This window comes from Balaenoptera physalus, assembly GCF_965194825.1.
Source record: "Balaenoptera physalus genome assembly, chromosome: 3".
NCBI lineage: Eukaryota > Metazoa > Chordata > Mammalia > Artiodactyla > Balaenopteridae > Balaenoptera > Balaenoptera physalus.
Window position 1 is genome coordinate 131,704,324 of NC_138890.1, and position 15,284 is coordinate 131,719,607.

At 39.7% G+C, this 15,284-nt stretch overlaps 1 protein-coding gene across 2 annotated transcripts in view; it reads right to left on the reverse strand.

Annotated features, from left to right (window-relative positions):
• Nucleotides 1-11,533: 11,533 nt before the first annotated feature.
• The window catches only part of RAB3C (RAB3C, member RAS oncogene family), a 322,157-nt gene continuing 318,406 nt past the window's right edge, over nt 11,534-15,284 (reverse strand). For both annotated transcript variants that reach the window (XM_082457407.1, XM_082457406.1), the window contains exon 5: nt 11,534-13,029. In XM_082457407.1, the coding sequence (XP_082313533.1) occupies nt 12,842-13,029 (188 nt within the window). In that variant the 3' untranslated portion in view covers nt 11,534-12,841. The remainder of the gene's footprint in view (nt 13,030-15,284) is intronic.

Genomic DNA, 15,284 nt, shown 5'->3' on the forward strand with positions numbered 1-15,284 from the left:
TTGATTGTTCAAGCAGATTATTTTATTCTTAGTGACTCCCAGTAGTTGAGGCTGTCAGTGTCCTAAAGGGGAATAGCTCAGTCAGTACATAGATTCAAGCTGATTGGAAGCCAGACCCTTAGGCAGCAGCTTTTAAAGTACACAAATATATACGGTCTTATGTGACTGTATGCATAACTTTCACTGGCCACAGGAGTCATACAATCTAAAGGCATCTTGTGGGTGGCAGTTGCAAAAATTGGGTTGCCAGATGAGTACACAAGGTCCTTTAGAATAGATACAAGTGGCCTAGAGCAAGGCATAGGGAGAGCACAAACATGGAGTCCAGCAGCTTCTGTCCTTGGAATGCCCCTCTGTTAGGCCCTAGACATGTGACAAAGTAGAAGCCTGTTCCCCAGGCTGAAGCACCAGGAGAAGCAAATAGACCTCTATCACATAAAGACTGGGGATGTATTTCAGTCTGCTGTCTGCACAGTGTCTTGGGAGTGGTAGCTTGCCAAGAACCATCTCTCTGTTTATTACCATCCCATGGAACTCAGGAAAGCAAGAGCTGCTGACCATCAGAACTAGGCAATCAAGGGGCATTCGCTGGGGGGCAACCACAAAAACGAAAGCACCAGACATAAAAACTGGGCACCAGACACATGTAAGAGCCCTCCTCTTGGGGTGTGGCAGAGGGAAAGCACAAAGATTGTGCCTGTCCTCTAAGGTTTCTGGAGGTTACATTAAGCTCTTAGATGTTTGTTTAGTTAGAAACCTATACCGCAGGCCGTAGCTATGAAGACAAGCTGGTAGGCCTCTTTCACAGAAACACTGGGTGCCTCAGTCTGCTGCCTCTTGCTGTGCTCTGGGGGTGGCAGCCATGTAAGAACTCTTTCTCCATTGGTTACAATTTTTTAGGACTCTCAAGCTTGAGCTCCACTGGCCACCAGAGCCAGGCAATTAAACTTGGCAGCAGTGGCACAAAGCAGGGTGCCCGAGAAGGGTAAGAGCTCCTTTCTAAGGGATAAAGGTGAGCTGGAGCATGGCAGAGAGAGAGCACAGAGATGCTGCCCGCCAGCCTCTGTCTCTGGAGAGTACCCTATCAGGCCTCTAGATGTGTGTTAAGTTGGATGCCTGCCCCTCTGGCTGATACTTTATGTGAAAGAGGCTTTCTTGTTTGTCTTAAAGCCTGGGTTCCTCTCAGTTGACTGCCTCTGTGCTAGTTTCTGAGGCAAGTGAATCTGGGTCCACAAACTCTTTATGGGCTGTTTCTTGGTTTGCTATAGACTCATGGGTCTCATGGATGTGAGCCCCATTGATTTTAAAAGCTAGATGTTTTGGCGTTTATCTCTCAGATGCAGACTTTAAGAGTTGGGGTGCCTGATGCGGAGCTCAAACCCTTTCCTCCACAGGGAGAAGCTCTGGGTTTTGAGTTCCCTCCTGATTGTGGGTCACCACACCCTGTATGGAGTTTATGGTGAGACTGTCTCAGCCTCTCTTACCTGCTTTTTTTTTTTTTTTTTTAAATTTTCCCAGTGTATAGGGGTTGCTCAGGTAGTTTTTCATTTTTTTTTCAGAGGAAGTTTTTCGATATGTAGCTACAGATTCAGTGTGTTCATGGATGAGGTGAGTTTAGGATCTTCTATGTCACCATCTTGAACCAGAACCTTTACTATGTCTTTGAGTTAGTGGAGCTAATATATACTTAAACTGAGCCAGAAATGTCAGTGTCTCCTCTCAGCTTCTAGTTCTCACTCTTGAAATCCTACTGGTCACCATTACCTACTTTCTAAATTGAACTATCGTGTATCCTGTACTCTTCACCACTACTGAGCCACCTTTATTTCAAGCGTATAGATAACCTAACAGCTTTTTAATGCTTGTTCTGTTTCCACCATTGCCTCCTATTAGTCCATTTCCTATATTGCCATTTGAGTGATCTTTCAAAATTCAAATCTGATCAGACTAATTTCTTGCTTAAATTCCTTCAAGAATTTTTCAAAGCTGGAACATGAAATCCAGACTTCTAAAGTATTTCAGACAAGTGTGATGATCTCAGCCCTGAGCCTCTCTTTTTCTCTTCCACCCTGTGATGACCTATGTGAATGGCTTTGGAGTTCTAGGAATACACAGTGCTCTGCTCTACCTCTGTGGTTTGCCTTTGTTGCTCTCTCTGTGTGGAACAACCTTCTTCTTCCACTTCTGCTCCAGCATAACTCCTACATCTCCTATATGTTTTAGCTCAGGTCTCAATTCTTCTAGTATACTTTCTTGGAACATCCCAGTCTTTGCCTCCAATCTGGGTTAATTGCCCCTCTTCTGTGCTTTCACAATAATTTGTATGTAACCTCTATATTGGCACACATCAAATTGTATTGTAATTGTCTGCTTGGTAGGATACTGTTTTGAAATTTTAATCCAGACTTTCTCCCAATACTTGCCTTCTTATATTGTCTATACAATATATTATCTTTGCCTTTCTACCATTCAGTCAGTAGAATTGCTTTAAGGGAGGAACAATATACTTTAAAAAAGAATGTGAGTTTTAGTTGAAATTGCCTGAGATTTAGAATTAATAAACAAATTCTAGTGCTAAAGGACTTGGGGCATAAAAAATAGATTAGGAAGAAAAGTTGAGCAGTCAGACTACCTCTCTACCAGACTAAAGATTCTTTGGACTTGGTGGGTATGGGGTGAAGTGAGAAAAAATTTAGAGGAGAAATAAGAGAACCATCAGACTTGAGTGTTCCCGAGAAGTGTCCGAGACCAGAGCCTGCCATGTGGCCTTTTATTTAGAAGTCTTTTTCAGGTCCAATAGGAACCTAGGAAAAATGATTAGCATCTTCTGAGGGTGCCAGATATATTCTTTCCAGGTCTACCTTTTCAATGTTATTGAGAAAAATAGACACACAGTAACTTCATTTTAAAAAAATTAAAGCCAGGGCGATTATTTCTGAGGGGTGAACATAGAGGGGGATTCCTGCTAAAACCAGTTGGAACTGGTTTAGCCACAGAAACCTCAGAATGACCATGAAGCATGTATAGTTCTTCTGAGGTCTTGCTATTGGCAAGACTTTAAAAAAAATTTTTTTTTAATGTGATGATCCATTTATGTATGTATGTATGTATGTATGGCTGTGTTGGGTCTTTGTTTCTGTGCGAGGGCCCCCTCTAGTTGCGGCAAGTGGGGGCCACTCTTCATCGTGGTGCGCCAGCCTCTCACTATTGCGGCCTCTCTTGTTGCGGAGCACAAGCTCCAGACGCGCAGGCTCAGTAATTGTGGCTCACGCAGGCTCAGTAATTGTGGCTCACGGGCCTAGTTGCTCCGTGGCATGTGGGATCTTCCCAGACCAGGGCTCGAACCCGTGTCCCCTGCATTGGCGGCAGACTCTCAACCACTGCGCCACCAGGGAAGCCCCATATTGGCAAGACTTTTACCTAGGGGTAGAGGACTATTGTCTAAAAAAATGTATTTCAGGGCTTCCCTGGTGGCGCAGTGGTTGAGAATCTGCCTGCCAATGCAGGCGACACAGGTTCGAGCCCTGGTCTGGGAAGATCCCACATGCCGCGGAGCAACTAGGCCCGTGAACCACAATTACTGAGCCTGCACGTCTGGAGCCTGTGCTCCTCAACAAGAGAGGCCACGATAGTGAGAGGCCTGCGCACTGCGATGAAGAGTGGCCCCCACTTGCCACAACTAGAGAAAGCCCTCGCACGGAAACGAAGACCCAACACAGCCATAAATAAATAAATAAAAATTAAAAATCTTTAAAAAAAGAAATGTATTTCATAAGATTTCAAGAAGATATTTTTGTGAGTTCTTTTAGAATGAAACAACTTTCTAATGTTCACTTCAATTATTTATTAGATACAAATATTAGGAAATATTAATGTATAAACTGTGGTAATTTATTAATATTAACTTATACATTTCCCTCTATCACAATTGTATGAGTTCATTGAGGTAGTATTCTATTTATGTATTTTCATGTACACCAAGAAATTAGCACATAGAAGACATTCTATAAATGTTTGATTAATATAACTGGAAGTCCCTTAATTTATTATTTTCCATTAATTTTGATTCTTTGCATGTTGCCTGCTTTGTCTAGACAGACAGGTGACCCTCTTGTCACTGAGTTCTGTTCAGAAAGTTATTTTGACCCTTGTGGACCCATGTGGATATTCCTAGGACCATCTCTCTTGGCTTATTTTTAGCACAGAGTTTGGGAAACAGCTTTAGAGGCATATTTGAAAGAAAATATGTGGAAGTAGAGCTGGTTGCATGATTAGAACATTAAGCAATCTTAAAATTAGTAGTAGATCTGCTGTGATGCAAATAGATGGATAACTGGGTGCTTCACCACGCTCTGAGATCCAAGACCAAGGCAATCCTGCATATAACCTGGAGCATCACTGCATCACAAACCATACATTTAAAAAAGCCTATACCACTCACACATCCCATCCATACATCGCCTGGTTGAATGCTTCTTTCCCAGGCTGTGTCAGTAGGTTGCAAAATAATCATTGGATCCTAGAATTCAGATACAGGAACACACGGTCTTCAGGTAGCAGAGGTGACTTTTTAATACCATAGCAGCCTTTCTTGATTCTACAACCAAGAGCTTTGACTCTGGAATATAGTCAGTCAGGTATAAAAAGTTACCTACCTTAAAAGATGACAAATGTTAGAGTTAACTCCTTTGCCTAAGTCCAAAATCATGTGTAGGAAACTCATAGCCCTAAATAAAAATACACTCATTCTGTCTCTAGTTCAAGCTCAGCACTGTGCCTAGGATTGTAGATGAGGAAGGAAAAAAATGGAAATAGGTATCCTAGGACCAAAAGTAATACAAATTGAGAGGAGATGAAAAAAGTTCTCAGACCAAGACTGAGAAATTCAGGAATATAGTCTCTTAGATATTTATTGTAATCTCCAAAAAATAAAACAAGATAAACCCAAAGAACAAAAACCACTTTCTATACAGAATTCACATACAAACTTAATACCTAATAGAGCACATACAGTTCTTACACAATTAATTTTAATAAAGAGAATTAAAACTTCACAATGTGAATACAATTTATAGCGTTAAACCCAGACAAGAGCTCCTGTGGACACATGAAGAGTCATAATATTTGCTGTGCAGCAGTAGTTTTCAAATAAACATCACGATCACTATATGAAAGCATTAAGCTGTTACTCAGTTTTTCCTCAAGAAGAGCTCCACAGTGCAGTCACTAAGAAGGAGCCAAAAGTGCCTGGTTACAAAGGAAGGTATTCATCTATGCACTTCCCCACACCCTTTATGGGAAATACAGAACCACAGAAAAATCTCTGGGCTCACATCTGCCTGGTTGACACTGGATTTGACGATGCCTTGTGGTTTGGTGCATGGGCAAAATGTCTAAATCTACTGTTCTTATGAGCTTCAAATTAATTTGTGTTTTGGGCCCGAGTCTGGGGCAGTTCAGCACAGAGGAATATGATGATGATACTGCAGCTTGCTTTCCTCATGGGGATAAAAACAGAGAGAAGCAAACTGGGGTAATTTGTTGGGTTTCCGAGGGCCAGTCTTGTTCTCTGGAGGAAAACAATGATCTCTAACTGCCAGTTCTGTCCCCCTTCCATTCAAGGGAACAAACTGTGACCTTTCCCATTTATTTGCCTGGCACAGTCTCCTCTATCTAATTCTTTCTGGGATCATGTCTCACCTCTTCAATGGAGCCATTCTTGACTTTTCCTGTTTTTGTAGGTCTCCCATTCTCTGTGCTCCTGTAGCCTGACAGAACATAGCATTTAGATCATATCCTGGTATTTTGTTCCTTGTTCTTCAGTCAGTAAGCTTATTAGAGGCCAGAGCCATACCTCTTCCATGTTTGATTCCCACAGCACTGAGCACATGGTATTCAGTAACTATTGACGACTAAACATTTAAACACACCCTTAAATTATCATTCTAATGTTGGCTACCTGCTTACATTTTTCTTTTTTTTAAATTTGGCACGAAGTAGTCTCTAACCTCCCTGTTTCACCCACCTCTACCTGACTTCTGTGGGTCCAAGAGCAGGCTATCACATGTAAAATAGGGCCACATATCGCTGGTAGTGGCCCAAAGCCATTTAATATGATTGGCACATTCGCACATGTCAATTTCAGGCAATTGCCATAGAGAGAACTGAAGGCTTCCTGTGATGTACAGAGGGCCATGGTCATCTAAAACCAACAGTTTTTCATCATTTTTAGTGAAAAACTCAACGTTTTTCCCAAGGGTATCATGATTTACTCTAACTAAATGAAAAGGCAAAACACAGTATTAAAATGAGTGTTTGGCCTTAAAAATTAAAATGGCAAATAGGAGTTTAAGGTAGTTGTCCTACTTGAAACTTCATATACATAAATACATAGTTTTTGGTAATCCAGCAACCAGGCCTAATTTCTTGATTTTGTATCTCAGTGAAGTTCTAGGCCACCGATTATGAGATTAACCAAGGGAGTCTGAGGACAAATATATGAGTTTATGATGACATACCAAAGTGATTTAAGGATTCTGACTTGTTTCTCCTATATTATCAGTGTGGACAATTGGGAATTGAAAGTGAATATAACATTAGCTACAACCTAAAAAGACATCAATATTTTAGGATTCTCAGGATTGACAGTGTTAAATTTGCAAACAAAACACAAGGTTGAGTAACAATAAAATATACACAAAAATATGAGTGAAAATTCTTAGGAGACAGAACATGTGATCAACATTTCAGAGAAAAATAAAAATGACTTTTCCTTATGTGCATATTTTTTCTTAGGTTTCTAAATTAACCTCTTATAAAAGGCTTAAGGAAAATTCTGAATTAAAGAAGGGAATGCCTATATAAAATAAACTAACAGTCATTCTGTCTTGAAAATAAAATCCACAATTCTAAAAGGCAAAATTGACATATATTCCCAGATCCTAAATGTTTGGTCTTATAGGGGAAAAAAAAAACATACCTTGAAGTAGGCACAGAGGAGTTTCACATGACACCAATAAGGTATTTACTGTATAAATTGTACCACTAGACAAATACAGCTACACGAAATAATCTGAGTAAGTCAAACAGCCATCAAAGCATCTCACACATTCATTATAATTCACTCTTTCACACTAGTTTATATACACTGAGTAAGTCATTAAATATTGCACTTATTGGCCCATGAACCCTCAATTCTGAGGTGTTGAAAAATAGAAAACAAATCTATTTTTATAACATATTTCATGCAACATTTAAGACATTTCAGTTCCACAAACACCATTAAGTAGTTGTACATTTGGACAGTTCAACGGCATCACATCACGTCTGACATTAACAATATATTAACAGGAATTACAGGAAGTTTTCATTCAGCACATATCCTAGGGATGATGAGACAATGCATGGAAAACCATCATACTGAAACAGCAAACAATCCCCAGATTTCACTTTTATGAGGCGTATGGAACCACTAGACAGATGTAATTTATGCTTACGTCCCTGAAAGGCCAGGTGTCTGTGGCTCATGTACCATCTGCATGTTTAAGAATGGCATTCAAGAACCTAAGCAACCTCTAGTGCCAAATAATATGACCATGGAAACATTTCCATTAAGAAATAAAGCCACAGCCAACTCTCAGTTGTCCACAATGAAGGAAAGTATGAACACAGGTGAATGAAATACACAGGTACCCCCCCCCCCCCACCCTCATTTCAGCAAGTAATGACCAGTTGAAACTCTACCACTAACTGTACTGATGGGAGGTAAATGGTGAAACTTGAGTCTCATTTCCTGTTCTTGGTCCTGTCACTCTGTGAGGATAGTGCTTTAAAAAACTGAAATGATAAAAAATCAGGAAGTAGAAAAGAGAATTGTAAATAGAAAGCTCAATTTGTCCACTAGCTACATGGTCTGATCTTAATACTCGAGCTCTGATAGAGGCTTTGAAGTAATTTCTTTTCTTTAGAAGGTTTGCAAAATATATTCTCTCTATCCTCCCCTTTTAATGGGAATTAATTCTCTGCACAGATGCGAATCAAATTAGTGTGAAGAATCTATTTTGTAGACCTTTTTAAGGGAAATGCCAGTTACAGCTGTTGGAGCATAGTAAAAGCTCCCTTTTCCCTAGCACTGAGAAAGCACCATATATGGAAATTTTCCTTCATAGAAAAGGTATCCGTGTTTGAGTGTGTATGTGCTGGGAGGGGCAACACTATCTGTGTGGCCCAAGTGTAAATATTTTAATCTCTTTAAGGGAAGTATTTGACTAGAGTGTCAAGCATTCCTGTAAAGGTTTTTAAGAAAAAAACATTTATTTATGAAACAACAATAGGTGGATATATTTTAAATAAATTCTCTAGACCTGTTTTTGTCCCCTTAGAGGATATTGTATTTTTAGAACCTGGAACCCTTTAGGTGCACTGTAGAGATAATCAAGATGCTTTTTTTTCCTGGTTATAAACTTCATCTTTTACACAGTTTCCCCAATTTGTTTCAGAATATAAAACAGGTTTATGTCTTTAACTGGCTTTGATCAAAAATTTACCTAAAATATAAAGGAATCTAAAAAGCTGACCCTGATGTTTCAGTTGATCAGAAAGACTTCACCATTTTACTGGTAGACCCCTAAAACAGGTATTATACACATATGGGCAAAGCCAAGCAGAGCTGGAGTGGCTGCATCTTCTAGGGGGTGATTAGAAAGGCCACATGGGTCTAGTTGCTCACATGGCAGCCTGACATGGCACACTGAGTGAGTACACACACAAAGGAACAAAGAGTTCTAGTTACCAGTCATGCAAACTATAATTCAGAGAGAGAGAGAGCATTCTTCAGACAGAAAGGTCACCTCCCAAGTATGCCGTGCCAAAAATTCCTGATGGAGCATTCCAATAGTATATGAAAATTATTAAACACTTTTTGACCTAGAAGGGTTTTAATCATGACTTTAAGATTTATCTTAGTATTTCACATGCAGCTGCTACCTCAGCCTTGGGATAGCTTGGTAGAGTCTGGATACATTTTTAATATAGTCCCACAGGTGCCACACAGTTGACTGAAGGATGGCACAGTATATCCTCACTGAGCACAAAGAGACACATTGGATAAAGCACATCAAAATGAGCCACTGATTACCGACTGCCATGCTCCAAAATTAATGTTGCTTCATGGAAGTTCAGTTAACAGTAGACTGTATTTTACTTTAAAACAAGAACATTGCATCCCTGAAAGTCTATCCTCAGCATAGATGTAGTTAAAATTGGAAGTTTAAATTAGTTCCTGAAAGATAACCAATGTGCTGAACCAAAGAGCTGTTATTAATCTGGATAAGAGTTAAGTAGGTGAAATACATATTTGTTTGTTGAGTATATAGATGTCTTGCATAATTGCGGTTGTAGTGGAATTTATAGTTCACATTTAACATAACGCTGCAGCTTTCTGCAACAACCAAAGACATCATCATAGTTCCCATTCCAAATAAAAATCTTAGCACTTATTTACTAGGCGGGCAAAGGGATAATGATTTTAAGTTAACCTAAAGAGGTGGTTAGAAGTTCATCAAGGCAGTGGAGGTTGCTCAGTGGGGGCAGTGGCAATGAACTAATTCACTGTCTTAAAGCAATTCTTCTTATAAGCCCGTAGATAAAATGCTAACTTGTAAACTGCCATCTTAGGACTTAAGAAACTTCATGCACCTTCTACATCCACTCACATCCCCGAAAGCTGAAATGCGGGTCCACTAAATGGCTGTTTAGAGGAAATAATTTCCAGCCCAATTTTTCATTTACATTTAGAATGGAAAGGAATGTCCCCAAACCAAAGCTCTTGGAAGTATCTGCTCAAAACAATCAAGGTTTGATTATAAAGGTAATCGGAGGGATGGGGTGATGAGGAGAAGGGTGACAGAGGAAGAGAAATTTGTTCTTGAAACACTAATTGAGTTGCATCAAAGACAAAAGATGGATGTCTACAATTTACACACTAACACAAACATACACTTTGTAAGATGTCTTTGTTCTTTTGAATACAAATTTAGTTAGGCCATTAGTAAAAATGATCTGTGGTTATTTAAGCTGTTGGCAGACAGAATATGGGAGGTATTGTATGCATGTGTGTGTGTATACACATTTGTGTGCATGATGGCCTAAAGGGTGAAAAACCTTGGAACCACAGTGTTATAAATAATATAACTTGATGCCAATAGAAGTTTACTTAGTTAATCCTAGGCTGGTTCTTCTTTTGCCAAACTTGATTTGAAAACCAGGATCTCTTGATGAGATTAGGAATAGAGAATTTTTCTCTCTTTCCATGTGCTTTACAGCAGGAGCATAGGTGCTCAATTCATTGAGCTCTGTGACAATCCTTTTTGGAAGCGTCTCACTTAGTGTGAGACGCTTAGAGTGAAGCGTCTCACACTGGGGTAGGGGCTTCAGAACTGAGAATCAATTAGTAAGCCTCTACTTCCATTGAGGTTTGGAAAATAGAAATTAATTATTGGATGTCCCTTGTCACTGACACCTGGGCTATTCTTGCATTATGCTCCCCTGACTGGCATACAGTAGCTCAAGTCTGGTATGTTTGATATTGTGTAGGTGGGTACTTGGCTTAGGTCTTCTGGTTCTAGAGCCATTTAATTTCAATGGCAATTAGCTCTTCAGGGAAGGAGTTTACAGGAGGGCAAAACTCAACTTTCTTTCCAATTTTCTACCCTCTCTGATTTTGCTTTCCATTTTACAATAATATGCATATCGACGTCCTTCTGAAAAAGCCATCTGAGACATCGTATTTAGGTCCCTGACATCTGTACGTATGTATGTGAGATCAGGTCTGAGAGAGGATGGGAAGGTCTTCCTGATTCTATTGCTTCATATTAGATTGTAAAAGTCAGCTTAACAGCTATATCATTTAACATGGCCATTTTCTAGACCATGTTAAAGAAATATTACAATATCATGCAAACAGTTTTCTTTTGGAAACAAATCTGCTTTGATGGCCCCTGCCTTCTCTTTCTTCCCTTCACTTTAATTTCTGTGATTTTTGAAGCTAGTTGCCCCATTAAAATCTAGTACAGCATTAATGTCTTCTTCCCTTCACTAGGCTAAGGTCTACCTTGCAGAGTGCCAAAGTGAAAATTTATTGCCAATTAGTGGATCTTAAGCTAAGAAGATGAGAAATAATAAGAATGTGGATATGCTTAAGACATCCCAAATGCTTTCTCCTGCAATTTTCATCTTCTAACTTACTAGTAATGTATGTGACCTAGTTCCCTGACTTGCAGGCATTTAATTCTCCAGAGATCTCTTTAGATATGCATCTTTCCCTATCAATGTCCTTGCTCAAAAATCTTGCACTCAATAGTTTCATGGGAAGTGTCTCTATTTTTGAAAAGAGAAAAAAAATCTTTAACATGATCACCAAAAAAGGGGAAAGTTCACTTAATGGAACTGCCCTTCCAAATATGCCAATGTGTGCCTGTTGACTTAAAGTCCTAGCTGTAAACAATGCTGGGTGGTGATACAGATGCTGTGTCTCTTTTCAGTCCTCACTTAGAATCGCTGGTGGGCTTGGTTTGCTTGTTAATCATATATGGTCTTCAGGAAATCCAGGAGAAAGAATCTCTAGGAGAAAGAATCTGGGTGTTCAAATGGTTTCCTTTCTCCTCTCAAATTGCTTATGGCATCCTAAGATTTTTCTGTAACTCTCAGCTCCTAAGAGTGGTCTCTGAGTAACTTAAGCATGTTTAAAGGCTTACAGAATGGGGATATGCCTTAAAGGTATAAATACTTGGATTGAAAAAGATTAGAGATGATAATTGTCTTTTCCTCAATCTGAGAGCCATGGAGATACTGTTTAAATGACTTCTAGCCAGGTAAAAGAACCTAGGGAGGTGCAAGCAGAAGGCAATGTTTGGGGGAAGCAAGCCTACATCCTATGGGAAGAGGGGCTCTAACAAGCTTCAACTTAACCTCTGTTCCAAGAGTTGGTGATGGTTCCAGAAAGTCGTGGTGGTATATGTCATGGGGGGAGCTCAGGCCTTGGAATCCCACTGCTACTCATATCCTTCTTGGTTAAGACGCTTGTTACATAACACATTCAGCAGATAACCTCTGTCTGTCAGTGCCCTCAAATATTCAGAATGTTGGGTGGTGCAGTCTTGGGTTAGGTATTCCTTATTTAAACATCTAAACTAAGACTACTGTTAAAATCTACTTCCAGTCAGGTAAATATTAATCTCTTGGTGAATTTGCAAGGGCCTTAAACAATATTTCATATTTCTTTATAGTCAATGGTTTTCTCAGGTATAGTAACACTGAAAAATAGATACCTTTCCTGAGCAGTACACCGACCAGATCCATGACAATCTCCCTCATCATGAGTAACATTTCCACTTGATTTTCGATTGAGAGTAAAGCAAATAAGGTCTCCTGAGATCTCGCCCTGCTCACACCACACACACAACCAATTTCTTGGTTATCATCCCTACAAGTGAATAGCATAATTTGAACCCGTAGCCCAAAACTCAGCTGTACTGAAATTATAATCGGAGGTCCCAGCAGTAGCTTAATCTAAGAAACCCGAAACCAAAAGAGCCTAGAAGACAAATAACAAATCACATGCAAACATCAGATGTTTATAGATGGATAGTCCTTACAAAGTTAAGATCACATATTTGCCACTTATTAACACCGGAAATCTCCCCGGAATTGAATGCATGTTCGAGCCACAGACATCAAAGATTTCCCTCAAATAATTATTAGGCAGTATAAATGAAGGCTAATTGACCATTTATAAATGCTGTTTTTTAGCAACCACCCCTGTGGAGCTGCCTGTACCGGGACACTAACAGCCACAGTTGGGCTGCGGTGGAGGAGGGGTTTCCCTGAGCCTCGTGTTCTGCTTTGCAGCAGTGATGGCTGGATCTGTCTCCAAACTCTCGGACATTTTGTCGCAGATGATATCCACGAGACGCTCAAATGTCTGCTTCACATTAACGTTATCCTTGGCACTTGTTTCAAAAAACTCAAAACCTGGAAGAAACACAAAGAAACACAGCTTGGTCACTTCATACTTCTGCTGAAATTAAATGGGACATGGTGATGGTGGGACAGCAGTGGCTGGTAGGTTTGGTTTGGGTGGGAGATGAGAGGCAGGATGAGGTGCCATTTAAACAAATGCTACCATCTTGCTATCCATTAACAAGAGTTATACAGTGGAATTAATGATGTTCACATCTTATTTTTCTCTAGACAAAAAAAAAAAATGCCTTGGCTAGAGTTAGTAAGGACGACATGAAGAATCCTTGACACAGTCTGTCTCTGCCATCTCTTCCTACAACCCCTGGATCAGCATGAAACCTCTTCTAATCTTTTCTAGGTCTGTGGTTATTTGGCATTTTTTTTTCTTTCCTCATTTCAGATTCTACCAAAGTTATTAATTTTCATTTTTTCTTTAACTTGAGGCTTAGAAGACTTCATGTTCATATTCTGCTGTGAAGGGGACTCCCAAACTCCAACATAATGCAACTCTAACTTTTTCCATGTCTGTCCTACTGCTGCCTAGTAAAGCATTTGAGGGTAGGCCTTTGGTAAATTTCCAGTGTTTAACTGGACATAAGGTGGCACTAAAGAATCATTGGATTTACCCTAGGCGTGCTTCAACCTCCTTTAGGAAATCTGAGTGGTGTTAGCCTAACAGCCCTCCAGGGCTTTGTATACCATTGCAGCTAGCTACTGGTGCTGATTTTTCCATATCTTCTGTTATCTGTGAGCAGCAATGTTTTATCAACATCTGGGAAAGGACACGATACATTTCAGATAAGCTGCCAGAAGTGCAAGAGGTTACAAAAAAATGCAGTGACGGTTTCACGCGTTGACTGATGTGTCACTGTTCATGGATAGAAGCAGCCTTAGTACGCTGCTCTGTACACAGCCTTGTCACTCTATTGTTTGCATTCACATTCCACGGGCTGAGCTTGCCAGTCAGTTGCCATGACAACCTCCCCACTAGGCCAGCCAGAGATTGCTCTGGTCCATCCAGGGGATGTTGATTTAGGATGTATTGGGTTGAACACAGAAATGCTGTCCTAATCCATTCTGAATTTTACACCCTATAAATCCTTCTGGTTACATCTGGCCCTATCTCTGAGGAGCCACATGGATTCAGAATGATTAAATCATGTGATTTCATCCGAGCTCCTGGGGCCAAAAGAGAAAAAAATGGATTAATACTTTGAATCCATGTCAAAATTGCTCTCATGAGCTAGAAATACTTATTTTCTTAAGCAGTATTGAAGATAAACAACAAAAAGCAATTTTCGTTAGAAAATTTAAATTAAATTTAAATTAAAAATTTCAATTTTAATTAGAAATTAAAAATTCTAATTTAGTTAAGATAGATGACTATATCTGAGCTCGAATTTCTTTAGTTACTATGTATTCTATTGTTAAAATCCGAGCGAGTAACCACAGGATTTGAGCTGAAGGAGCGAGCATGAGTTAAGCCAGGTTCTATAAAATAGCAGTGAATATTTCAAGCCCTCTTTGCCTTGTATTTCCCTTTCATTTGTCTCTCTGGATAGTGTTTATATAGCTCTCTTAAATTCCTCATTTCTTTACAGAAAATGCTATCTGGCATTAACAGAATTCTCTTTTCTAATGTTTGCAGTCTAAAGGGCTAGATCATTCACCTTTCAACAATTTGATCCAGATTTTGGAAAGCGCAATTGCTTAGATCCATACTTGCCTAGATGTCAGAACTATTTGCATCCTTGTGGGGATTTTCTCAGTGTTAACAGGAGGGTGCTTTAAGTCACAAGATACCAAAACCCCACTGAAATCAGCATCCCTAGATGAGATTTGTGACAAATTATGGGATTGTTTTTCTCCAAAGGTTTCATTTTTCTCTCATCTCTTCTGCTGACACATCTTTTATTTATTAGCATGATGTGGGGGAAGGCACTGAACTTGAAGGGTATCATAAAAGATTTGGCCATTGTAAAACCACAGTAATCCATGCAAACCTTTATCAAATGTGATTCTTTTAATCTGGGCTTTGAGACACACAGTGTTGCTGGTGTACAACTTGAGGTCAGTAAAATGATCCTTGAGCCCAGGAGCCAGAATGCTCTGTGTCTTGACCTTAACCTGGAACCCTAGGAAGAGAACACCGTATTATAACAGCCCTCCATTTATCCAGCATGGCTGGAGAAGGAGGTGCCATAATGTGGTGAGAGGGATGGATTGTCAGATAGGAGATTTAGCCATAGGGGCAATACTTACTGGCT